The 27,180-nt window shown below is 33.7% G+C and overlaps 1 protein-coding gene across 1 annotated transcript; it reads right to left on the bottom strand.

Moving 5' to 3' along the window:
* Positions 1–1,357: 1,357 nt before the first annotated feature.
* Positions 1,358–26,845, bottom strand: LOC142335313 (rhodopsin-like). The gene is made up of 7 exons (XM_075383760.1): positions 26,769–26,845; positions 11,186–11,346; positions 10,805–10,938; positions 9,781–10,002; positions 3,580–3,767; positions 2,709–2,923; positions 1,358–1,627 (listed from the first exon to the last, which is right to left on the bottom strand). Exons 2-7 carry the CDS (start codon positions 11,344–11,346, stop codon positions 1,459–1,461), a joined length of 1,089 nt encoding a protein of 362 aa, XP_075239875.1. The 5' UTR covers positions 26,769–26,845; the 3' UTR covers positions 1,358–1,458.
* Positions 26,846–27,180: the final 335 nt, after the last annotated feature.

The following is a 27,180-nucleotide window of genomic DNA, read 5'->3' as shown; positions in this document are numbered from 1 at the left end:
AGTGCATGAGCGAATGAACAAAATACACGTTTGAAGTGATCGTGACGTCAAATGGTGGTAACAATAATCTTGAAAATGGAATAACAGCGACGCTGAAGATTTCTGGTTTGAAGTCAATTTGGATGCAAGAGCAAAACTTCGAGCTCATTATTGGTTTCCTTGACCCAATTGAATAAAATGAGAAAAAAAATTCAACATATTTGTGAAAAAATAGAAAAAAGCATTACTAAGTGGACTAATTTCTTATCACATCGGACTTCAAAGCTAACTCATTCTTTTCGAAAGCAAGAAAACCAATCTGCAGTGTAGACGAGAACTGACTGGAAATCTGAAAGAAAACAAATGCAAGAAATGACTAAAATTGTTTAAGAATTAAAAAAATGATAAAGTTTTTGACGCAAAAAATCTCAAAAACGATTTTTTTTGCGGAAATTGTTTTCTGTATTTCAGTATTATTCTATGATCTTATTCTATGTCACGTTTTTATTTTGAAAGCCTTTGCATTTCATTGACCGTTAACAGATGAAGAACTCTGAAAACGACAAATTTTTTTCCAAAAAAGAAATTTTTTCTTTTGAAGATCACCAAATTGGCAACGGCTTTCTTTATGTGACTCCAAAATGTGACTTGTTCACCTCAAAATTTGGCTTTTTGAGACCCATCCTGGAACTTTGTTCTTAAAGTAATGGTATGTCTAGCTGCGGAACTCCGAGGAAACTTTATCCCAATTTCTTTGAATTGTTGAAAAGCAAGAGCAGGCCAATGATAGCTCGCTGTTGCAGCTACTAAAATACTCCCCCCTCAAACTCGCAATTTTTTCCAGTTTGCCTTCCAAGTTTTTTTAAACAGCTTCCTTCTTTCGTCTTGAGCTGAAAATTGTACGTTTTGTTCATAAGACTCAAACAAGCCTATAAGGTCTGAAAAATAATGTTTTTTCCCTCTACGATACGTAAACGAAAATTGAAAGTTTTACCGAAGAAAAGAAGCCAGCCTCTCTCATATATATATTTCCGCATTTCGAAAAATAATGGATCAATAAAACAATTGTTTTCATTATTCTAAATTACTCCCATTGCGTGTCTCAGGTCAAAGCAGCATGCAATTGCCAAGGAAAAATGAAGCGTGACTAAAACAAGTTTCTTCAGTTGGGGGTCTGCGTAATGATCATATCATAAAGCAAATGAAAACTATTTGTTATAGACAGAAGTCTTATATATATGAAGCACAATTAGCCGTTTGCCCTTTCTCGACCATTTCAAATCCCATAAAACCCCAAATACAAAAATTTCATTAGGCAAATTTGTGATTTTTGCTTAATTAGCATCAATGCTCTTACTCTCGGCTAACTGACTTGAATAAAAATAAAGTTTTTGCAAAGAGAAATATTGATTGATAAAAATTCCAGAGGTTGATTTATCGAATATGAGAGCACCAAAATCCAATTAACTTTTTTATCAATTATATGTCCGTGTGTTTCCTGCATACCTTCTTATGAAACTTATGATGGTTTTCCATAGGATTCTTACGAATGCTCAGCTGCTTTGTCGCATGCTTTCCACTGACATCTCGATAACTTGTCCTCGTTGATGAATTGCGTGACCTTAGGGAATCGCGCAACGTCTTCCATCTAAAATATCAAAAATCAGACATTTTTGACAAGACTATTACACTTTTACTTCCCGGTCTAAAAATATTTGTGGTAATTCTTTGAGCTTTCATTTCCCTTTTGTCACTAACACAAGCCAATTGTTAATTTTTCCAGCAGATGTGAGAAGAATCATAGCTGTAACACGAATTTGTGATTCGTAGCAATTCATTGTTTTCTGTTTTTATTTGGAACATTTTAGCTGAAAAAAACTTTCAGCATTTAGGAATATCTATAGACTTTTATGAAATGTATGTTTTGAATCTACCCCTGTAAATCAATGAACAGAACACCAACGCAGCAAGAGTAAGTCCAAGCAAAGCCCCAACAGCAAACTTAGCGTACAAAAGCTTCAAATCTAATTAATAATTTCACAACTGGTTGTCCTTAGTCATCAAAACTATTCTCATTTGCTGGAAGATAGTCGTCCCTTCTTGAAGTAGCAGTTAGTGAACCTACTAATACGGAATGACACCGAGTTATATGGCAGGTATCGCATTGATGCTTATCTAGTCTTGTTTAAAGATTGTCAATCCCAAACTCAGTCGAAATGGGAACCGTAGGGTTCACATGCCAACTAATCAATGTGATGAGAGGTCCAAAAGTCTAAAACACTGTGAACAAGGGCGTTCAGAATGAAGATAATGCTGGAGCATCCTCATTTAGAATATCAAATAGAACCTTGCTTTGCAAATGTAGCGACAGAAGGTTTCCATGGAGGTAAAATTAATGTGTTGTCCGACATACCATTAGCACATGAACAAAGAGGCATGAATTACAACTTATTTCTTTTATCGGGAGTATTTTGTCACTGATATTTAAATTAAAGACAGTAGTCCTCCCGTAGCACCTGCTTAGACTCATTTAACACAAATTTTGATTTTGAACTCTTGCTTCAGGGGTTATCAACTATCGGTTCACTCTTTGATGCCCTAGTTGAGAGGTCAACACAATAAAAAGTTCCACTTACGCAAAACCAAACGTTGCTTCCCAACCTCGACCGTTTGGGTCTTTTTATGATGTTCTGCTCTCAGCTTAGGTGCTATGCTCATATTTGACTCACTTTTTCAGATGAAGAGATCCGTATATGAAGGGGTTGCAGGCTGCAGACATCTTGGCAAAGACTGCTGCGAGTGATATGGTCATGGGACGGAACTCGATTGTGAGGTCAAAGGGCAGATGCCAGATGAACAGAATGATTGCATAGGGGGTCCAGCAGAGTACAAACACGGCCACGCATGTCAAAGATGTCATGGCAGCTCTCAATTCTGTTTTTCTCTGTAAATGTTGCACGCCCTTTTCGTCAGAGAGGCGTATCTTTGATATAGAAAAACACTTAAATTCTAAATGCTCGTGGGCATAATCTATGATGGCCAATTTGTAACAACGTTTTTCGGAAATATTTAATACTCCGAAAGCAAATTTATTCGTTTATGGTCTACAGAGTCCCAACCAATTTCTTCTAGCGCATTTCTCCAAGGGTTACAAGAAAGCGTGAGTCTAGAGTATGCTCGATCTGACACTTCATTTTTTATTACGGACACGTGACATTATATGGACGCATTCCATGTATATGCTTGTGAAATAACAAACGCTGTGATTAACAATGATTAAATACAACTATAAAAAGTTCAAAAATGACAGTGATTGACATTGAGATCTGACCATTATTCAGCACTGGGTATTAGTTCCGATTTTCACCAGGCTTATGCCTTCATTTGAATTACGGATCTTGTTCTATTGTGCTCCACCGCATCTCTTTGTTTATTACTGGATGCATATTATTTGCACCCGCAATGACAAGTGGTAAATTACAACAAGCGTATGTAATGAACCGTTTTCCATTAGGGTGCTGCTGCATAACGTATGGGGTGGGGGAGGGGAGGGGAGGGGGAGGGAGGGAGGGAGGGAGGGAGGTAAATGGGTCCACTAACTTTATTGGAGTGGTTTTTGGAGCTGCCAATCTGAGCATTGGCTCGATTGATCTGTCGAAATATGCAGAAGTAGAAGTAGCAGATGGAGCAGAGAGGCAACAGGAACCCTATCAAGTACATTGCAAACAGGGTGCTCACAGACAACCAAGTTAGCTCAGTGTAGCCCAGAACACAGCAAAAGTCTAAACCTGAAATAAAGCTTTTTCAGCAACAAAATTTGCAAAGCAATTGATTATAATTCCGCAAATTTTAAATTATAATTTTAAAGATTCACTGCGTGCTCAATTTCTTGGCCTTCAATTTCTTCAAAGTCGCAAAAAAATTAAAAAAAAAGTAATTGAGTTGGTTTTTTAGGAGCCACATTTTGTGATGCATGACATATTTCAATGAGCACCAACAGCAGAAACCTGGAGCTACGGACATTTTTTTCTTTCGTTTTCGAGGAAAACTTAATGAATTAATTTTACGAAATGATTTGTTTATGGTTGCTCGATGTATTCTTAAATGAACACAACTCACCATTTGTCTTGGAAAACATAATTTTCAATATCATAATTAGTAATTCTCATGTTGCCATCTGCTTTGAGAAATGCATTCTGGAAACATGGTTTTGATTATGACAGATATCAAAGATTTTAGGTTAAATTTTCTTCATGAGAGATTGACTGTATAATAGACAAGGAAGCCCCCGTAATGTGCGTTGGCAAAAATGTTTGGACCCCGCTCATCCAAATTTCGGCCTAATTGTCTGTCAAATGAGGATAGGATGAGAAACGTTTAAAAATGCATGTATTTTTCGAAAATAACTGGTGTATGAATAAAAAATTTCGTCCAACTCAAATCACTCAGTGGCCTAAAAATGCCGCTCTAGAAGGCCGAGGAGGTTTGCCATAATAAACAATACGAGACAAGACGAACAAATAACAATAACATCCCTCAATAAAATCCAAAAATCGATGTCTATCTGTAGAAAAAATTTAATACCAAAGTCTATATAGCAACAGATAAAACCTAAACTAAACAAAATAAATAGTTTATTGTTCTCCACTAGAAAAAAATTGGAATCGCTGCTTAATGAGACTCGGTAATTAGTAGACAAAAACAATGGTTTCATTTAGAGGAACCTAATCTTTGCTTCAATGTATAGCTTATCATTTTCATGACATTTTCATTGTCATCGAAAAATACAACATTTTGTCTTTAACTTGGCTCTTCTTCTGTCTACTTCTTACCTAGTCTCATCAAAGAGTGCTCACATATCTTTTTAGGTTATATGTTCTTCATGAGAGATTGACTGTATAATAGACAAGGAGGCCCCGTAACAAAACAAAAACGGTTGACAAAAAAAGCTCATTTTTTTTAAAGTAATGAGAACACTTAGAGGTGAACTGAAATCAATAGGTGCTTTTGTAATACGATCTTTTATATCTCTAAAAAATAAGACATTGGGACCTGTCATTATTAAGAGTTATTTCATACGACTGCAAGAAAATAGCAAGTACAGAAAAAAATTCAAACAAATTTGCGAGAAAACGCGGTCGAAGCCGTTAATACCATACCCTATTCCCTATGAATAAAAAAAGATATATGACCACTCATTGATGAGACTAGGTAACAAGTAGAAAGTAAAAGATCCAAGTTAAAGACAACATTTTGTATATTTCGAAAACAATTAGTTTGAAGGTCATGAAAATGATAAGCTATACATTGATGCAAAGATTAGGTTTATTTACTCCTCTAAATGAAAACACTGAGACTTTTTTGATCAGAATGTCTTACGTTCACAAAATGAACGTCAAACACAGACAAAAACAAAAAAAAGTCAAAAAATTTTTTTTACCAAAACCGAGTTTCGCAGCCTTTAGACCTTTTTGAATTTACTTAAATCAATTGATATGTTATATTTCACTTTGTTTTGGTACCAGCATCTGATATGTGACCTTTAATCAATGAGACCAGCTAACAAATAGACAAAATAAAAACAGAAGATGCAGAGTTTAGAAGTACTTTTTATAAAACAATTTTTTAGAGTCATTCAAACGAACAGCAACCAATTAAAATTATCAAACAGTCTCAAGTAATTTCTTAATGAAGTTCTTGAGACCTGTCTTTAATCAGAAATTGACATACGTTAAAAAAAACGTCATATACAGACAATTATCAAAAAGAAAGAAAAATAGGTAATTAACGAAAATAGATAATTAACGAGAGTTTTCCAAGTCTTGAAAACGATGAAGTATGAATTCAAATCTTCAAATAGATTGTTTCATTCATTCCTCCAGTGGAAGCCATTGCGACATGTCATCAATTAAAATATGTTATATGTTTACAAAAAGACACTAAAACACAGACATTTTTTAAAAAATTTTTGGCGAAAAGCAGGAATCGAAGCACTTAAGACCAAAATTTCAGTTGCAATATTGGTTTTATTCATATGCGTCTCTTTTGAACGCCATATAAGTGATACTTTACTTGTATTTATTAAAACTGGCCAACAACAATACAAAAAGGCAAAAATTTCACAGCCAAAATTTTTTTTCAAAACTATTTTTATTCAAAGTCATGAAAATCTGTCAGCTGTAAATTGAAATATCTAAGCATGTTTGTTTATTCCCCCACATAAACTACACTCAGATTCCCAACAAATCAGACTTTTTCATAAGTTTAAAAATTAACTTCAAATACAGACAAAAAACGTACATACAAAATAAAAAATATTATTTAATTTTTTTTGCGGTAAACCGTTGTCGAAGCTATTAAAACAAAAATTATTTCCATAAAACAATGGACTTGTCCAATTACGTCTGGTATAAACGCCGAAGTATGATATTTGACCTGTGATTCGTGAGACTTTGTAACAAATAGACAGAATGAAAACAGTAGATGCAGAGCTAAAAGATACTTTACTAAAACAATTATTTAAAGTCAATCAAACAATCAGCAACCAATTAAGATTATTAAACAGGTTGAATTATTTCTTTAAATAAAGTTTTTGAGACCTGTCTTTAATCAGAAATTGACATACGTTAAAAAATAACGTCAAATACAGACAAATATCAAAAATAAAGAAAAATAGAAAAATCGGTGTCAAAGACGTTATAACCATTATTATTTCGATGACAAATTTAGATCTGTTCCACTGCGCCTTTTTAACGCCATTTTTGTGATACGACTTGTAATTAACGAAAATATGTAAGTAACGACATACACCATACACAAAAAAAAGAACCGAAAACGTGCAAATTTAAGAAATTTTAAATTTTTTTGAAAACAATAGTTTTCAAAGTCTTCAAAACCATGAACTATCTATTCAAATCATCAATTAGGTTATTTTATTCCGCCAGTTGAAGCCATTGCGACATGTCCTCAACCAAAATGTGTTATATGTTTACAAAAAGACAAAAACTCAGACAAAATTTTAAAAAATTTTTTGGCAAAAAGCAAGAGTCGAAGCACTTAAGACCAGAAACTCAGTTTAAAAAACAGGCTTTAATCACATGCGCCTCTTTTTAACGCCATATAATTGATACTTGACTTGTATTCATTAATACCGGGCAACAACAATACAAAAAAGCAAAATATTCACAGCAAAACTTTTATTCAAATTATTTTTTTTTCAAATTCGTTCATGAAAATCTGTCAGCTGTAAATTGAAATTTCTAAACACCTTTGTTTAGTTCACTAAACAAATATAATATTTCACGTGTGATTCATGAGAGTAGGTAAGAAATACGCAAAAGAAACCAATATCAAATGTTAAAAAGTATATTTATTTCTTGAAAAAGTTAGATATAAAGTCATGAACACCATCAGCTAACAGCTAAATCAGTATGTAGACTCCACTGTTCCTGCATAACAAAGGTTTATGCTCTTGGGAGACCTCTTAAAGTCTCGTACGATTACAAGAAGAAAGGCAATTAAAGACAAAACTGAAATAATTGCCACTAAATTCTTCTAGAAACGGTGTCGCAGCCGTTAAAACCATAACTTTTTCCTTAAAAGAATATCAGTTCAAAATGCAAACACCAAAAAAGTGACAAGTGCCCTATCAATATTTTCATAATGTAATAAAGGAAGAGGAAAAAGGTCCTGAAAAATGGGCAAATCTTTTTATTTTGTGAAACTAGTAGTTTTGAAGCCAGAAAACTTTTCTTTAAAAGCGTAATGCCGCCATATAGATAGAAATTTGTTTAAGCTGAAGATGCATTCTGTTTTTGTTCAAATTAAACTGCACGTTGTCTACAATAAAAGAAAAATTAAAGCAAAATTCGTTGTTTATTTTGAAAAGAAATTAGTTTAAAACTCACAACGACAAAAAGATTTCAACTAAAAAAGCTTTCGAACATTAACTGGCATTTGTTCATTAAGCCACCTTGCAATGTCAATGGTGAGCTTTGATATGAAGTGTTATGTTCTGTAATGAACGTAAAAAAAGTCGATAAACTTTTTCGGAAAAAAAAGACAACCGCTGTATACAATCCGGGTTATTTTTGGATTTTAGAATTCCACGATCGAACCAAAACTGGCCTTGCTATTGTTTTTCTTTCATTTAGAACATAAATGGTTCTCATTTTAATGGATAAAGATAATTTGACAAAAATATCATATATCTGAAAAATGATGCTGTTAGTATAATTATCGAGATATATTAGCTAAAAACCGGCCAATTTTTCATCCCAGAAAACTTTCAATGAGAGTGGAGAGATAAATTAGCTCTATCCTGATTTGAAGCAAATTCTGTCTGCAATTTTAAGGTGTTCGGTTATAGCAGATTTAAGCAAAATTGACTAAAGTGGCTTATTTTTTTCATTTTCGATGAAATAAGGCTGCTATTTGTCAAAATAAGTAGCAAAAATTAGATGAAAATTTTCGTCAACGCTCTTTTTCTTTTAGAAAACAAACCAAAAACACTTTTTTTCAACAATTTTATCATGTTTTAGCAAAAATGACAAAAATGTTGGCAAAAACTCCGGAAAACGTGAATAAAAACAACGGAAATCCTTCTATTTTTCAATAAACTTTAAACCTCTTTAACTCCCTGAAAGGTGCGAACATCAAAAAAATTTATTAGATCCATATTCTACGCTGGAAGGGCTTTCTGAGGATACCACTCACAGTTCTGTACGATGAATATATTGATCGGCCAAAGTTGACTGAACAAAAAAAATCCATTTGAGTATATAGTTCCTCCCCCCACTAAAGTGGTTTGGAACAGATGGACAAATTTTACCTGTCAAAGATTTCACATGCAGCTTTCTGAGTCCTAACACGGAAAAAACCAGAGTGATCAAAACGATTGGTAGAGATTAAAAGTTCCAATTTCTAAGAGTCTACGCAAACCATACATATCAACGGCGCGAACTACATATTTTTCTGACGCGTCATTTGCTATGACAGTTTTTGTCCAACAACGATTTAAAAATAAAAATAACCAAAACCTGTTTATCCTAAATTATGGCTAAAGGCTATGTTAACTCTCTGTAGACGGCATTGTATGTAGCACGATTAAGATCATTAAGTTGAAGGAACTAACATTATAACAGATTTAATCATTAGGCCGACAGCAATTCATTTGTCCAGTTGGTGAAATGAGACAATAATTGTTTGGTCGAATCAAAAGAGCTAACAAAATATCTGAATGGATGTATGGATGTGTTAACGGTAGTCTATCCCGCTGAGAACGGGACACAGGGTTTCCCAGTACACAACGTGAAGGGAAGTAAGTGTGGCTCGCAATGGCCCCGACTTTTTGAATTCAAAGGAAATTGTTCAATCGATCCTTGTAAACGTACAGTTCAACCATTTTTAGTACATTGATGGGGGTTTCAACCTGTAATAAATAGTGCTGATTGTACTTTGAAGATTGAAATTATTGTTGTCTAAAATTCAATATCTTAAAGTATTTCTTCCCGTTGCTAATTTATACTCTATCCTGCGTTGCTATTCTAAGACATAGCTAGCGCGTCTGTATTTCACTGCACAAAATTTTTGTCTTAACAGTATTTGCTATTATTATCACAGGAGTAATTTTCTCTTGTGAACACACGAGTTGGACCTAATACAGAAAAACCGTGTTCTTACTATCAAGCGAGAGAAAATCGTGCGACCTCAAACGAATGAACAGATCTTTCCGCACTTTGTTTAGTCTGCATATAAATTTTTGCCAAGTGTACGTGCTATTTTTGTTTTTAAAGCACTTGCCTGCAGCGAAGTATCCATTGTATGCGACTGGCAGAGCAGACAGTACTGCAGATGTGGAGAAGGAGGCAATGAGCATGTTGGCCACTCTGCTTTTGTCATACTGGAGGGAGAGGGAAGCAAAGGGGTGCAATACACACTTGTACCTGTTGTAAGCTATGCAGCTCATTATGAGAATGGAAGTGAAACCACTCAGGGCTCCGAAACCAGCCGAGGACATGCAACCTGTTTAATAAGATAATTATAGTAATTAAAAAAATTCTGACTGATCAAATAAAGACAGTGTCAAGTAATTAATAATTTTTTTGAGTAATTAACAAATTTTATCATTCTAGAGAGGACAGCAAAATGTCCGGTGGCCTGTCAAGTGGTTTCTCCGGAGAAAAATTTTAACTAGCTAGAGTAAGGATTGACTGTGAAATTTATTTCTTCAAACAAATTCAAATTAATGAAAAATAACATATAAAAATGCTCTTCTTTGTAAGTTTGAACGGACCCTTTGTGAGTTGGTGAAAAGGTATGCACCCTAAACGAGCTCGTACGAAGACTCTGAACTGGAAAGACGTCCTTTTTGTATGACAAGCTAGAATTTTTGCTATGTCATTAAACACTGCAAATCTCAAAAGCTTCAGTCCCAAGATTCTTATGTAATTTTACAAGCTAAAGCAACTAATTTCAATGATCTTCGCCCTTTCCTGAAAATAAGGAAGATTTTGCAAAATATGAAATAATTTATTATATCTTGCTTCATCGAAATACAAACATCAGCACAAACCAATTGCAACAGACAAATCAACCGATCTAAATACATGTTCAAGAAAAAAGCAAACGTCAACGATCAGGTTGCCAAAAAAACGGTCTTATAAGAAGCACCGTGAAGAGAACATAACGAAAAAGTAGACAAAAGATGTCTATACTCCTTCTGCAAAAGAAAGTTGTCGATCTCAACAAGCTGCCATCTCTGTCAATGCTGCACCGATTATAAACTAATAAACTTGCTAGTGTAAATAAAATACAGTTGACCTACCGATGCTGCCGAAGAAAGCCCATTTGCCCCAAAATGCAGAGACGCATGTGGGAATTTGAGAGCCCAGTATCATCATGAGATCAGAGTAGGCCAGTCCTTGGATGAGGATGTTGTGTGCCTTATTCGACCTGGACCTGAAATAATTTTGGGTTCCATTTACACAATTCCAATACCTGAGTTTAGCTTTATTGAATATACTAGACACAAAATTTTAACTACTTCAACTTCTGCTGACGCCATCAAGATCTGGTTGGGTGGGATTGTGGTGTGAGTGTGTGTGTGTGTGTGTGTGTGTGTGTGTGTGTGTGTGTGTGTGTGGGGGGGGGGGGGTGGGTGTGTTTGACGATGCTATTGATTTTTGTATATAAGTGTATATCATACCTGTGATGAAGGACGATAGTGGCAAAGTTTCCCAGGAATCCAACGAGGATGAAGAATGTGAGTACGAGTGCGAACTGAGTGTGCATTGTTGAGAGAGGGTGAGATGTTGTGTAAGTGTCTGCTCCTGTCTTGAAGTACCACTTCGATTGGAATGAGAGCATCTACGCAAATGTATCACACATCACTCATCTTAATGGAGATCAACACTGGTAGCAAAAATGTACAATTTTACTTTTCTTCTGAGAGCTTTTTCTTCCGCGCATATTGGAAGACCAACTAACCGAGTGGTTGCTAACTTTTCGAAAATCGTAGAAACTATATTTCTAAATTTTTCTAAGTTCTACAAAAAATGCACCACTGTGTCATAGACACCCTCGCAAAAAAACAAACTTGGCAGAATCTGGTTGCTTTTTTATTGTTTCCTATGAAACGGCGGTGCATGTGTTGTAGGCTGCTATAATTATCGGACAGAAGGTTTTTTCATGTTCTTTATTCTTTTTCTGTGAAATATGGAGCTTTAATCAGAACATTAGTTCCCTATTAGACCTTACAAGACTGTTTAATGAATCTAGCAGGCTTCTTGAAACCACAATGGCCCACAATTTCCTAAGGAAAAGCGTATTTCTAACAATAATTTTTCTTACAAGATAGGCGTTGATGTAAAAAGACTACTGTAAGGAAAGAGTGGGCTTCTGAACACCCTATGCTAATTTAAAATTTGCTATCAACGCCATGGCACCAGGTACAGCCTTGCAGTTGACAGGTGTTGACAAAAATAAATTTAAACAAAATAATCAATCAAAATTCTACATCTAAAATTATTACGAATTGAGTTCTCAACTAATTGTAATTTCTAAATGCTGAGTTTGTACCATTGCCCCAAGTTTTATGAAGAAATTTTCTACAGAAATTATGCCCTAGTGATTATTCCCACTGATCTTGCAAGATCACCGGGAATAATTCCCACGATTCTTGCAAGATATCAAACCAGGCAAAAAATAAATCAGGGTAGTATTGTTTTAGAAAACACCTATGAGGCAAATTATTGTTTATTAAATAATTTACAAAACTGAAACCCATAGAAAAATTTTGACTCCTGATATAAAATCATGCATGATTCTTGCAAGTTTTTAGATTCTGGATAATATTTCTGAGTATTTTGGCGTGAGAAGACAATACCGGAGAAATTCCAAAGTCGGTTTTTTAGCTGGACTCGAGAAAATTTTCTGACACAATTTCATCTAATTGATCATTACCATTGCCGTTTTCTGCGTTCTCATTCCTGTAGTGAATAAACTAAGATTCTTAAAAGATGGATTTATAAGCTTTCAAGAACCTTGCGAGATAGATTCAATTCTTGCAAGATGCTTGCAAAAAGTATGCATTCCTTTGCAAGATTATAAACTCTTCGATCACTAGGGTTACCTGTTAAACTAATTGTTTTAACGTAAATACAAAACTCTGTCAAAATTGGCGTCCTAGAAGTAATCAGTTCATTGATAGTTGCTTTTCAGATCTTCTGAGTTTCAATAAAATTTACATAATTTAGCTTAATTAAAAAAGAATGGTGAACATGTGACAAAAAACTAATTTTGGAAACTACTCTTTTCTTAAGTAACAACAATTGCATAACAGATCAATTTTTGAAAACAAATTAAAATTTTCCTGTTAGACGCAGCAAATATCGTTAAGCAAAACCTTTAAACAGTCTCTTTAAAATTGAAGAATCCCGCAAACTGGCAACTACAAAAAGTTCTACATTTACGTTAAAATGAAGCATTTTTCTCAGATATAAAACATATCTCTTAGTTCGATCAAAGCAAAATAAAAAAAAATTGACTGCGGGTGATTTTACGACCTATTAAATTCACCTGTTTACCAAATAAAATGGTTTCTATTGTTTTATTTTTTTTTTGTTGAAGCATATTTTTTTAATTTACTTAAATCAGAATTTTTGTTTAACTTACAAATTTTTGCGTAGTTTTCTGAGGATAAAAAATGTGAAGTCAACCGATATGGGAATATATTTTACGCCAGGAAAAAGATTTGTTAATCAATTGCAATATGGCAATCCGTATGTGCGAAATAGAATCTCAATTTTCATTCCCTTCAAAAGTGGACAATTTTTTTCTTGGTTTTCAAAATAGTTACACCAATAATATGTTCACGACAACGGCGAAAAGACAAAGATACAAAAAATCGAGTTTGGTTGAACTTGGATAGTTCATACAACAGAACAGCTCAGTGACTGAGTGACACTTCTCGGGAAAACTTGTAATCCGACGTGAACTTTTGTTTTTTTTTGCATCCCGTAGGTCGATTACTACCCCCAAAACAACTCTAAGTTTTCTTGATGAAAACAAAATTGATAAATGTCGAAGCTAGGATGGTATGTTTCAATTGTATGGGTACTAGGTCGAGACTTCTTACACTTTGATCTGTTTACAATTTCATAGTAAGATAGTAAGATCATTTTTAAATGGCTTTGTGTATTAGTTTATTTTTACGTATATTGGCATTGATTACGTCCAAATTGCAACAACATGCTCTTGTTTTCGGAACTACTAATGCTTGCGTGCCTGTTTTTTAATTGCAAGGTCTCTTTACCTTTAAAACTCTATATTAAGTTGAACTCTAGTTTCAGCTAAGTTAATAGACGATGCTCGGGTCAAGGAGTTGGTCAAAATTTATGAACAAAAATGCACTGACAACCGCTGGATTTTTTTTCAGGGGATAAATCTTTCAAAATAATCCGATTAATCTGCTGAATTTTCTTTCTTTCATAATTTCAGCTTTTTTCAGCACATTAAGCAGATAAATATGCAAGATTGATCCGCTGGCAATATTTTTCAGCGGCTGTCAGCGCACTTCTTACATAATTTTCAGTAATTTCAGCACTTATGTTACACAATTTCAGCACCCATCCTACAGATTGATTGAAACTAGGAAGCTTAAGTATAATTGTCTTCCTTCCGTTAGATAAGATGAACATTTGACGTTTTTCAGTTCTGTTTTGAAAAATGTGAATTATAATTGAAAAACCAACGCAGATTTTTGATTGATTAATGGTTCTGCAGAAATGTCAAAAATGAAGGACCGTACATGCTGACTACGTTAAAAGCAATAGTGAGCAATAAAATGGCATGAACATGTATGTAAGAAAGGCGCTGAATCCGCAGAATTTGAAATTTTTGCAAGTGCTGAAAATATGTAAGAAAAGTGCTCAGAAGCTACTGAAGTTTTGCAAGAGAAGTGTTGAATTTATGTAAGAAAGTAGCTAAACCCGTTGAATGTGTAATTTTCACAAGTGCTGAAAATTTGTAAGAAAGGTGCTGAATCCGCTGAATTTGAAACTTTCACAAATGCTGAAAATATGTAAGAAAGGAGTTGAATCAAATCCTGATTTATGTAAATGTGCTGAAATGTGCGGAATTATTTTATTTCAGCGGATTCAGCGCCTATTTTTCATTTTCAGGGCAATCAGCACAAATTTTACATAATTTGTACACATTCAGCGGATTTCTTACAAAAATATCCGCTCACAAATGCTGACCCCTCGACCCGGGTGAGAACCAGTATAAGATGTAATATTTAAGAAGCCATCATCAATTGGGCCCGGATCTCTAATTTTGGGTTATGCGTTGTTTCCTTTGCTGTACTTTTATTATATCTTCTAGAACTAAAATTCCTTAGAATTTTCGAGCTAGAAATCAATGAATGTAGTCTTTAACTTACAGTTTTTTTTACAATTCCAAGAATTTGAATTGTATTGGGGCGCTGTCTTTTTTTTTAAGATCTGTTCACACATTTTCATGATTTTTGAAGTCAAATTGGAGTAGTGATTTTGGTTACGCCGAAACAGGAAATGGAGCGAAAAAGTGAGTGGTTTTGCGGCGTGAAATTTTTTTGCTCAAATTTTAAAGTAGAGTGAGAAAATGGTGTTCGAACAAAAATTCGCTTTATCGGTAGTGGTTTTTTGTTCACATGCGGCAATTTCACTTTGATTTTTACTGTTTTTTCGATTTTTTGGATCGGATTTTTTTCTAAATGGTTTTCCAATCCATTCATAGTCTGTTCTAGGTCTAGTTTTCTGTTTAGTCAATGAAAATTCTTTGAATTGTACGTCAGGACTTGTCCTGCTATGTTTTTCAATTGTCATCAGAGTACTGCTGTTGATGTTTCTTCTATAGTTACTACTTTGTGATTCAGAAGTACACCAAATAAATAACTACGCTGTGGTACAGTGATAAGAACTACAAAAAATTAACCTTTGGTTGCAAAAGTGAAGATTCTAGATTCTTCAGTTTTCTGAGATCACTTATTTTCCAACTTAAGATCTCTTTCATTGAATATTTATAATTTAGATAAGTTGCATAATGCCTAAGTCCTTCTGACCCGCCATCAGCCACTAATCAACACAACCGAGATTAAGCGTCTTAAGCGTCTTATTGTTAAATTTTGTCGAGCGATTTTTGAACTCAGGGTGAAATTGAAAATAAAAAAGATATCAAACAACGGGGAAACTGAAATTGGACAGTTTATTTGTAGTTGCATATATATCTCATACAAACTCCCCAGAAGCATACGGCCTGTCTGGTCGAACTAGGCTTATCAGAAAGACATCAGTTTTTCATATTACGAAAAATGAAACAATAATGCAATGACAATCTTTGAAAATTTATTCCAAAATTTTGTTTCCAATATGCTGTTTTGTAGTAACCTAGTCACCTTCAGCATAGTTATTAAGTTCACACTCTTAAAAATCAGGTTTGTTATTCAGTTAACATGTATGCTACCACTTACCTTTTAAGCAGTTCTCCAATAACTTGAAACATACATAAACTTTCTTTGTTCAGCTCTGATTGGATTGGTAACTATTGGCTATAAAAATGAACATTAGAGAGAACTCTTTCTTCCGCCAATGCGCCTGCTTTGTTCAAAAGTTCTGTATAAGCGTTCGTGCTGCGTAGATAAATTGTGCTAGTGGAAATTAAGTTCTTGTTTTCGTCATAACTAATTTTGTTGTACGTCATAAAAGTTTTATCAGTGACTAATTTTATCCTTATTTTCTCCTCGAGAACAGTTCGACCTCTTCATGTACTGCTTTAATCGATTTCCAGGATATTTCTCGTTATAGCCCCAAACACTTAGTGGACCTATAACGTTATTTATAGGTCCTCCTCCCCCCCCCCCCCCCCGTAATTATAACGTAATTAAGGTAAATATAGATCTAACATAATGGGAGGGGGCTACAATGGTAGTCTATAATGGGAAAGATCCGATTTCCATGGAAAAATATTTTTTTTCACAAATTGGCATTGAAATATTTTACACGATCGGTATTATAATTCGATTCCGTTAATTTCGCAGGATAAAGAAAATGCTTCATAACGCAGCAGCAACCCGCGGATCATATGGTACAACAATGTGTGATTGGAACGGTTTCAAACCCAATATTTTGACAAGCACACAGGATGAAAAATGCATTTATCAAATACGGGAGCAGCAAAAGCTTAAAATTAGTTTGTGAATGCAATCATATCTTGCATATAACACGAGCAACAATAGAAATTTTTATTTTAGATTTTTTTTAGTCTTGCCCAGGATGAGGTCCAAGGCTGAGTCGGCTTCTGATCAGACTTAGTCGAGCGCAAACATGATACTTCTGGGTAACCTCCAGAACGCATAAGAGTCTGATCAGGGGCGCATTGGAGCGCACTTGAGTCAGATCAGAGAATTTTTTGCTCTGGAACGGTCTAATTAGAAATAGTTTCCTCCTGGAACCTCAGAAATGTATTACCAATTATAGCACCCCTTTTGGTGGGGCTAGAGCTTAAAACTCCCCATTACCTTAATTATAGCAAATTGGGAAGAAGGCTACAAATAGTTGAACCATCCTGATGTCAAGGAAACGTGCGCATAAAATTCTGAAAATTTTAGTACTAGGGAAATAAATGCTACGCTACAACCCGGAGTTTGGTGGCAGAGCAAATAAATGCCGATTTCTTCTGACCATCTTTTGCTTTCTGGCTATTTATGTTATGCACGGAACTTGGGAAGTTCGACTTCATTCATTAAAAACATATTAGTTCAGCTAGTCAATGACATTTTTTAAGTTCACTCTTTTGGTTCTGTGAACATCTGTTTAGACAATTTTTCTGGACCAATGATAAGTCTAGAAGTTAAACATCCAATTGTGAAATTCACGCTAGGACAATCCATGTTCATAACCTGGGATGACCGTTCTTAGATACCATATCTAAGACCATATATGGTTCCATCCAAGTCTAAGCAAAATTTCTTGGATGATCTTGCTATGGTTTCTACGAAGCCATATATCATCTTTGGTATGATTTTCAAGATTTTTCCTGAAGTTGGTAGTTTAGGCAGAGCAGCACGTTTTCGATGGTTTTTCCACTGATGGAACATTTTATGGCCTTGGATATGGTATCCAAGAAGCCATTATAATCTTAGATATGGAATCTAAAGACGTCAATATGATTTCAGATATGGTGTCTAAGATTCGGCAAAAATGTTAAGCATTGCAACCAAATGAAGGCTTTTCAATTCCTTAAAAAGAACGTTAAGTTGTATGATCTTGGATCTGGTATCCTAACTTTTCTAGTGTTTCGTCTGAGTTCTCCTTAACGTGTTGTAAAAGGTTTTTTGAGCCAAAAAAAGAAGTTGCTCAAAAAAGTTTTATGATCTCAAAACGTCATTGAATTGATTCAGCTGGTTACTCTGCCATCCAGCTCCGAGCGCTAGGATATTTTTTCTCAATATGAAGTTCAAATTTCTGAGTGTTCAAGAGATTGACATTTTAGTGGGCAGTTAATGGAGCTTTATTTTATTTAGAACTTGTTTTAAAAGTTTCTCAACTTTCGTAAACTACCATTTTTACTTACAAGTTGTATACTTGAAACCAAATCCTTGCGCTACTCTATTTTCGATTTAATGTTTGTGAACTATTTTCTTGCGATCTACTCTGGGTTACCTCATTGATAACAATTGAATAATCAAAATTGTTGATGCACAAGAAAATTAAAAAAAAACTCGAGGTGTTTAAGATCGGAGTTTTGCTTTCTAGATGACTGCATTCGGTGTTCAGATGCTTGAGACCTAAATATCCTTAAGCTACTGTTTTTTTGTATTTGTTGCTTTTGTTTTCGTTCATTCTAAATGCCTGTTCTCTAGGTTTGAAAAAAGATAATAGCTTTTATTTTGAAAAAAAAATTGGCTGCAATATTGCAGTGAAATATTGCAATGCGTTATTTTTTAAAAACTCAATCAAAACTCAAAGAAAATTTGGCTTAGCAAAGATATGCTAGTGAAAAGTTGGTTCACGATAGACGAAGCAGTTCATTTAGTTCTTTGAATTGTTTCTTGCAGTGTCTCCAAATGTAACACCTATCCATAAAATACCAATTGAGCGCAAGTGCCTTGTTATTCAGTTTTCTTTATAGCTAAAAGACATCAATTGACAAGCACGTTATCAGATGATAGAAATGATTTTCTTTGAGTCCTCTGATTTTTTTAAAAAGAATATACTGTCAATAAATGAAAACCTGTTGAGTTTTTTCGTTCGCAGAAGTGGCTTCATGCATTTTCATAATTTCTTGACTTCTAGTCTCAATATAGCTATTGAATTATTATACTTAATCCACCTAATGTTGCAATGAGCTCGGAAAACCAAGTTCATTAGCCACAAGCTTTAACTTTCGCAACCAACATTAACCAATGAAGTTCATTAACAACAAACTCATAAGTAACAACTTTAACTATAATGAATACCATAAATATATTGCAAAGAATTAAAAAAAATAGAAACCTTTTGAAATTTTTAAGTCATTTTTCTGACATGTTCTTACCTTGCATGTCATAATCACAAACTTTATGTTCTTCGAGCCATCCTTAAAGTAAAATGTGTATTTTAGATGCTTCGTACACATAAATAGGTTTCACATGTACTACTTGGGATGTACTTCATTGCCGTCACCCTTTCCTCCTCCCCCCCCCCCCCCCATGGACATTATGCATCCCCAGTTACAGCCATTACATAGTAACTCAATGTAAATTGTGGCACGTACGTTTGAGAGCTTAAACAATATGCGGCAACTACGCATATATTATAATAGGAGCATACACAGGAAGTAGACATGGAAAGGAGGCACTTTTAAAACTTAAAAGGCAAGAACAGTAAAAAACATGAATTTTTAAACCTCGGTTTTTCCTCAAGTAATTATTAGAAAATATGCACGGATTGATTCAATTTTAAATGGATTTTCAATTCCACATAGCAAAAACAAAAAACGAAGTAAATTGGGAGGTTGAAACAATTATTGCTGCACTTTTGTATATTTCATTAAATCCATTGTGTGAGCATAAAATTTGTGTGCCCAAATTGACTAAAACTGCAACTAGATTGTGGGGAAGGGGGGCTGCAGCGTTTTTGTGATGAAATTTATTAGCAAATAGATAGATCTATTGTATCGTCATGAGCCAATTTCTATTTTTTTGAGATTATGAACAGTTTTGTTCGTATTAAAATAGAAATATAAAGGTGAATTATTATTGGTATTATGACAACTTACTAGCGTTTATGAAACTAATGAACTCTGAGCGCCTACTTGTATTCCGAAAGTTCAGTTTAATGTCACTGAGGAGCAAAGCCACACGTTTCAGATGTAAATGTAGTCACACTTCTTGTCAGATTAAATAATTAATTTCTTCTCATCTTCAAAAAATTTGTTCTTGCAATTTTGCACCCAGAAAGCGGTATTAAAAGCTATTATGTTGCATTCACTGCTATAATAAAAACAAACACACAATTTCAGATGATGTTTTTGCACAAAGTAAAAAAAATATTACACTTTATATTGATAGAAATGTTACCGAAGACTATGCACCCCTTAGGCTTCCCTGGAAAAGGTTCTTAATTGAACTGCAATCTTTTTAATCAGTTATTGATTGCGCAAAATGATATATTTCTATTTAAGCAATTGAAATGTTATCTTTGTCAAGAATGTCAATGCCGAATTCAAGGCTCCAATATAACTTCAATCCAATCTTAACTTCAAAATTTTAAGGCGGTAAATTTTTGGAAAAGGTTAACTGAATCCAATTTTTGATGCTTTTTGCCAAATTTTTGAAATTGTTTGAGCAGCAAGATATCATAGCCTGGGATTTTATGCTCGCTAAGACGCCGTTGAACAGATCAAAGAAAACACCAAGACTCTTGATGATTAATTGTTTCGTTCTTAGTTTAGCCTTCACATATAAAAAAAACCATGCTGAACTCAAGTTAGCCATGAAAAAGTTTTCACTCGGAATTCTTCAATAGCTAGGCTTTTGCTCGACCAAAATTTTCAATAAAAACTTTTACTGGACCAAAAAATGAGAGCAGAAAAAAATTCCAGTGGAGCAAAAGCTGTGAGAAATATTCTTTAGAGACATTTGTAACAAATAAGAAACCTGGAGTTTTAAGAAAAAACGTTTTCAAATTTCTGTAACCTTAAAATTTTAGCAGTCTTTTTATGAATATGAACCTTGTTGAAACCGTTTCCGCAATCCTGCGCAATAACCAGCAAATGAACAAGAACTAATATTTGTCTTTACAAGATATTATGAAAAGCAATATTGATTTAAAAAAACTCAACAGAAACTCAACAAATCGACATTAAAACTCACAATTTGACAACAAAAATCATTTTCTGAACTAAACAAGTGGTTGTTGTTGTGTTGCGTGCTCTAGTCTTCCGAACTTAACTGTGAGTGCCATAAAAAAAGCTGTAATTTATCTAATATTGAAAACTGCTGCTTTCTTCAGCATGATAGCTCTCATTTAATTAAATTGTTTTTTTTGGAAAGAAGTTTATATTTTTTCTAAAACAAACACAGCAATCGAAGGTTTTTCAACGGAAATTTCCCGCACCGTTGAAAAAACTGCCCCATATCTCGTTTCACAAACAACTCAGGAAGAAGTAAAGACAGTTTCCAACTCTAGTAATGGGAACCTAAAATTATGTAACAACCTCAACTATCAAACAATTACAAAAAACGCAGCCAAATAAAACAACTTGTAAACGTTTTTGTTTTGCGGCGTCTTAAAATGATGCAAAGCTATGAGAATTGGACTCAAACTGTTCTCCTCTTGTTGATCTCGTTGAAAACTAACAACGAACAGCTACATAGATACTCGTTTTACATTTACATTTAAAGTAACTTTTAACCCTCATTAGAAACTAAAGCACTTTTTCATAGAGACCATGGCAGTCAGTACTAAAACATTACATAGCAATCAGTACTAGAAATGGAAACCCGGTACTAACATGAGTGTTTGTTTCATTTTCTACTGGAACTAAAAATAGAAAAGAGAGTGAACCTTCTTTTACAATTGTGACTCTATGTAACAGCCTGTTAATTTACCATTGCTAACGTCACCCTCGACAAACAGTTTGATTGCTTTTTAAATTACTAATATTGAAGTTAAGGAGGCAACCCTTGTAGAAATATTTGAACCTAGTGTCCCTGCTCATCAATTAGTAACTCTTTTTGTTCTCACAGGGAGCCATTAATCGAAAATAAATACCCCCTTCAAAAAAAGATTGACATATTACATCACGCTAGGAAAAAAAAGTTTAGCATATCACATCACGGTAAGATAAATTTTCATTATCAAACAATATTGACAAATAGGTTGAAAATAACATTCATAACATGCTATAGATATGTATCTGCAAACTAACAAAAAACACCGTTATGCAATTGTGAATTTTGCGTCGCTACCAAAAACATTTTTCATAAGAAATGACAAACTATTTATGTCGATGTTAAAAGTTCGCGTCATACATAAACTAACAAAAACGCAACTGCTGATCAAAACATTTGGAACATTATAAATCAACCGACAAACAAAAAGAGTTGCGATGGAATAATTTCATTCCTGAAAAATTTTTTGCTGAATACTTGTAAAACGCACAAGACATATCCAATCTAGTCAATTTCATCGACTTGTTCATTATCTTTCAAAACTAGGGACTGATCACAAATCGTAAAACTTAGTTCAACTACTGATAAGTACAATTGGTTCCTATGGAGTGACAGGTGCACCTAATTTTTCTGGCCCACTTTGTTGGGGGAGAAAATATATGCTCCACGGTTTATTTGTTCAGTCAATTTGGAACGATTGATATTTTCATGATGAAAAGTTGTAACTGGCATTATTCAAAAAGTCGCTCAGCTTTAAAATTGAACTCATTTTTTTTAAAATTCGTTTTCGCTATGCAGTTACTAAGCTTAAATTTCTTGTGAACATTAGAAAGCTATCGGATTTTTTTCTCCACCTTTTCTGGAATTTTTCTGTTATTGTCAACCTTTTTGCTAAACATTGTCAGATTGGTTATCAATGGTTTCATTTATTTTGCCCATTTTTTGTTTTATTTATAAACTAAAACCAGGGTTAATGACCTCATTCTCATCGCAAGTGGAAAGAAAATAAGTTTGTTCAGCCCATTTTTTTTAATTCACCGATAGGAAAGGGCTGGAAATTGCTGGCACCTGTAAGAATAAACTCAAATGAGGGCCATTTGAATATCCACTTTTTTAAAAGTCTTCTGAAAAAAAGTCTCAATAGTTTTTCGCCAACCTTAACAATCATAGTCCAAAATGCATCAATTACTCTTTATATATTAAAACTTTTGTGGCTAAATTACCTGTTTTGGTTACTTTTGAGTCGACTTTTTCTTCTTATCAGACGCACAGCAATGTCAAGTCTAGTTTGGGACTCGTCGTGGTTCTTGACAATGAAAACGTTTTATGATTTGGAAATTTTTTGTTTTCTTTTCAATGTTTGTTAACAATCAAATTAGTTTCCTCACAATAGTTACTATTTAGCAGTTCATATCTACGTGAACATGAGGCTAAATTATTATAAATTATAATTTCAGAGAAAACTTCGTGGTTTCAATGGCTTCCAATCAAAGTGTTTCTGTTAACCTAAATTGAATTCTTGTGTTCTGCCCGCATTTGTTTATCGTTTTGCAATCTCTTGGCTGAGTATATAAAACAAAAAATGCGTTCCGCTTCCCTAATATGTATAATTGAACCTTTTTTGGTTTCAGTCGATACATAGTTGCTTTTATGTCTTTGAAAATATCTTCTTTACGAAGATCTCAGTTATCTTTTGAAATTAGCCACGTATTTCTAAGTTCTTTCAAATGGTTGCTCAGTCCAATTAAACTTAATTTGCAACTTCTTTCAAAAAAAGAAATTGAATCTTTCTGGAGATTACAATTTTTGGTTATGGGCTTCATGGCTTCGGTACCATGAGTTTACAAATGTTTTTCTTTGCTTTTCGACATTTGTCTATTGAAATTTTTTTGTGTTTTCTTATGAGATTACTACGTTAATAACAGGTACCTTTGGCGTTGAACAGAACTGCAAGGGAAAATATAGTAATTTTTCTGAATAGTGCATTCTTTCTGACGGATCCAAAACAGTCGTCCATAAACTATTAGAAATCTATTTTAACTCTTTAATTTTTGCCTGTTATTTTCGCTCTTTTTGTAGTCCCATAACGTATTATGAATTATGACAGGTCCAAGTGGAGACATAAAAACTTGCTGCATATAATTTTTTTTTGTTTAAGCTGATTTATCCGACATTTTTTTGTTCTATGTTGATTAAAATGTTTTTGAAAGAAGTTTGAGTAATTTTTTGAAATGTGCCCACTTTTTTCTTCTTTATGATTACTCGTAACATAGTCCCGTTAACGACAAGAACCATCAATTTTTTGATAAAGCAAACTTTAAACTGCTTTTTTTATGATGCATGTAATGGTGCTACGGCTATAACTTCGAAAAACTATATAATTCTTTTTACACTGGTTATTGTTTGGTAGTGGTTACTTTTTCGAACACCAATAATCTTTTCATTCAATAGTTTATGGTTTTAATGGCAGCAACAAAGCAACAATGGTTTTATTCGTAGACTTGGGGAATTTTTTGTTCTGCATGTATGCGTTATTACCTTGTAGCCTTCGGAAATAGTCTCCACTTTCGAGATGAACAACTGGTTTCCTATGAAATAACAATTAATTCTATGTGAATTGCATTGGCTGAAAAATTACAGTTGTGATTTTTTCTGAAAAGATTTGGATCAAAAAGAATAACCATTTTTTCGTGTTTACCATTTTTATAGATCCTATTTATCTCAGAATCGCAAATTTTAGCAAAGTCGCTGCAAAACACAGGTTGTGTTTTCTTTGTAGGCACAAAAAATTTTTTTGTTGTTTTTTTAAATACTTGTTTGGTGGCTCTGATGCTTCGTTTTTTCATTACAAGATTTTTTCCGTTTTATTAAAACCTTGATGTCGGTTCCCGTTGGCTTTGAAGATGAGTCGTTGAACTTTTACAACGACTGTAATCAATATTTTTTGAACTACATGATTATAAGGCCGCCACGCCGTTTATCTAAAATTTTATCTGAACTTTTGCATTTCAGGATTTAATTGTCGCTTTTTGTAGTCCTATGACATATACTGGTTAAGGTCAGGTCTGAATGGCCTCCTATGGCAGTATTGGAGAACTCTTAAACTTTTCTTTGAGAGCTAATGTTTTTATTGTCTTTGAAATTAATGGTTTTCGAAATTTTGATTGTATTTCAAATTTTTTTCCTTTTTTTCCTTTTTGTCCACTTGCTACATAGTCTCATTAACGAGTACCAAATGTTTCCTAAAGGTTTGGGAATTACGTTTTTCTGCTACTTGCTATCTGACGCCTTATCTACTGCAATTTAGATTTTCGTTTGGTTTTATCTGACACTAATTTCACTCTGTTATCAGATGTTTGTAATAAGTAGGTACTACTATTTAGTCGTAATTATTGCTTGGTTTTGATGAATGAAGTTGCTGTTTAAAATTTTTCCTAGCCTCATCTATGACAGGTCCCATCAACTCTCCAAGTTGGCATTATTTTGTTCCTTGTCCCCGCCAATAATCCAATGTAGTTACATAAGAATCTGTCTAGTATTTTTAAATGAAAGCTAATGGTCGGTCTGACATTGCACTTTGTCCCTTACTATTTGTGTTTATGTTCATATGTTACCGAGTGTCATTACGGACAGGTCTCATCTGCTTTGAAGTGTAGTACAAGTTGATTTGTGCATGCAGGTTATGATTTATCTGATAATAACTTGAATTTTTTTTGAAAACGGGTATTTAGTATGACCGTAATTAGTGTTTTTAATGTTTTTGTTTGTCTTGTCTCGGAGTCTTATTACAGGTAGGTTTATTTGGCTCTCCAATAGGGCATTATTTGTTTCATTTAGTAGTTTGCATTTGAAATATTTTTTAAAACTCTATACACAAAAAACTTTGAACAATATATGTTTTTTTGAAAAGTTTGGTACATAATAAAAAATGTGAATGAGCGGGGTGGGAATAATATGTGCAAACGCACATTAATAAGCATCTCTTTTAGTATTTTGTTGTTGAAAGCCGTTTTGTTTTGTCTTTCTTAGTATATTGTTGAGACCTTGGAAATTATTAGGTTTAAACAAACTCTATAGATTTTTGATTTTGTCCTCTTTTTGTTCTTTTTTTGTTGATTAAAAAGATATTCAGCTGTGGCCCCGTTAGTTAGTTGTTAGTTGTTTTTGTTAGTTATTGTTAGTTATTGTTTTGTTAGTTATTGTTAGTTGTTTTTGTTGTTTCATTTTTCTTCATCTTGTCTAATGTTCCCATTAATGAAAGGTCTCAACGACCCTCTATTGTAGCAATATTTATTTGATTTGGTGGTTGTAGTGAATAACAATGGTTTTTTCTCCTTCTTTAATTTTTTTGAACATTTTGTGATCTTTTTGAGAGTTTACTGTCTCTACCTCATCTGTTAGAGAACTAAGTCAATAATTTTGATAATTACAGAGGGTTTTTTGCTTTAGACGCTTTTAGAAGGCACATTGACGGCAAAAGTTTCTTCTGACGTCCTCTGTATTTGTAATGATAATTTTACGGACCACAACGAACAGCCAATTTATAGCCTCTATGTATAATGAGCTCTGAAATAAAATTATTGTTCATTTTAAAATTGGCAACGTAACATCTAACTTAAACCTAACTAACAAAAGCATTCGCTTGAATTAATCTACAAGTGCTGAAAAATAGTTAAAAGTAGAACTAAGATTGTCCCAAACTTTCTAATTTTCACTAATTTGTGCGCTATATTTCCGAAAAAAAAATCGAAATAGTTATTGTGTTTGAAATTGATACAAATTCATAAAAATTCATTTGTCGGATGAATATTTGAAAAGGACCAAATAGTCTTTTTTCGTGTCAGTGGGGGCGCTGGCTGAATGCTGTTGTCAATGAATTGTCAAAATTTAAAAACGAAATCTGAAAAACTCAAAAATAGTTCTAATACGACCTTCAATTCACAAGTTTCGTTAAAATGGCGCAGGAATTTATGGATGAGAAATTTGGGCTGAGCAGTGGTAAAAAAAGAAATTGTTGTCAACTGTACGTTTAAGCCATAATTTAGGCTATAATTGTTATTGCCGATTTTTGTGAAATTACAGAAAATATAATTACTCGATTGCTGATTGACTTTCTGCTGAATTTCCACGCTATATATCCAAATATAAAATTTCAATATTTTGTTGTAGAATTGTTCAACTTATTTTTTTTTTAGTTTTAGAAAGGTAGCTAGCTAGTCCTCAAACTATTTTTCTATAATATAATAAATTTGTGCCTTCCTACACTTACCGTGGCAGTTGAAAGGAAAACCGAATGAAAATAAAGCAGTTAAAAGATGCCTCTGAAGTTTGATCCGAAACTCTTCTCAAAAATGTCTGATCCATTCATCCCGCGGTGTTTTTTCGACCTAGTTTCGATTCTCTGCGGGGCCTAATTAAGTTGTTTATTTTTCAGTTCAATGATTGCGCAAGCTTACTGTGTGAGTATTCTTAAACTTTCAAGCTCAGGATGGATATTGATTTAAAGA

This window comes from Convolutriloba macropyga, chromosome 2 (assembly GCF_964194025.1).
Source record: "Convolutriloba macropyga chromosome 2, txConMacr16.3, whole genome shotgun sequence".
Taxonomy (NCBI): Eukaryota; Metazoa; Xenacoelomorpha; order Acoela; family Convolutidae; genus Convolutriloba; species Convolutriloba macropyga.
This window is presented reverse-complemented; position numbering and strand designations above follow the sequence as displayed.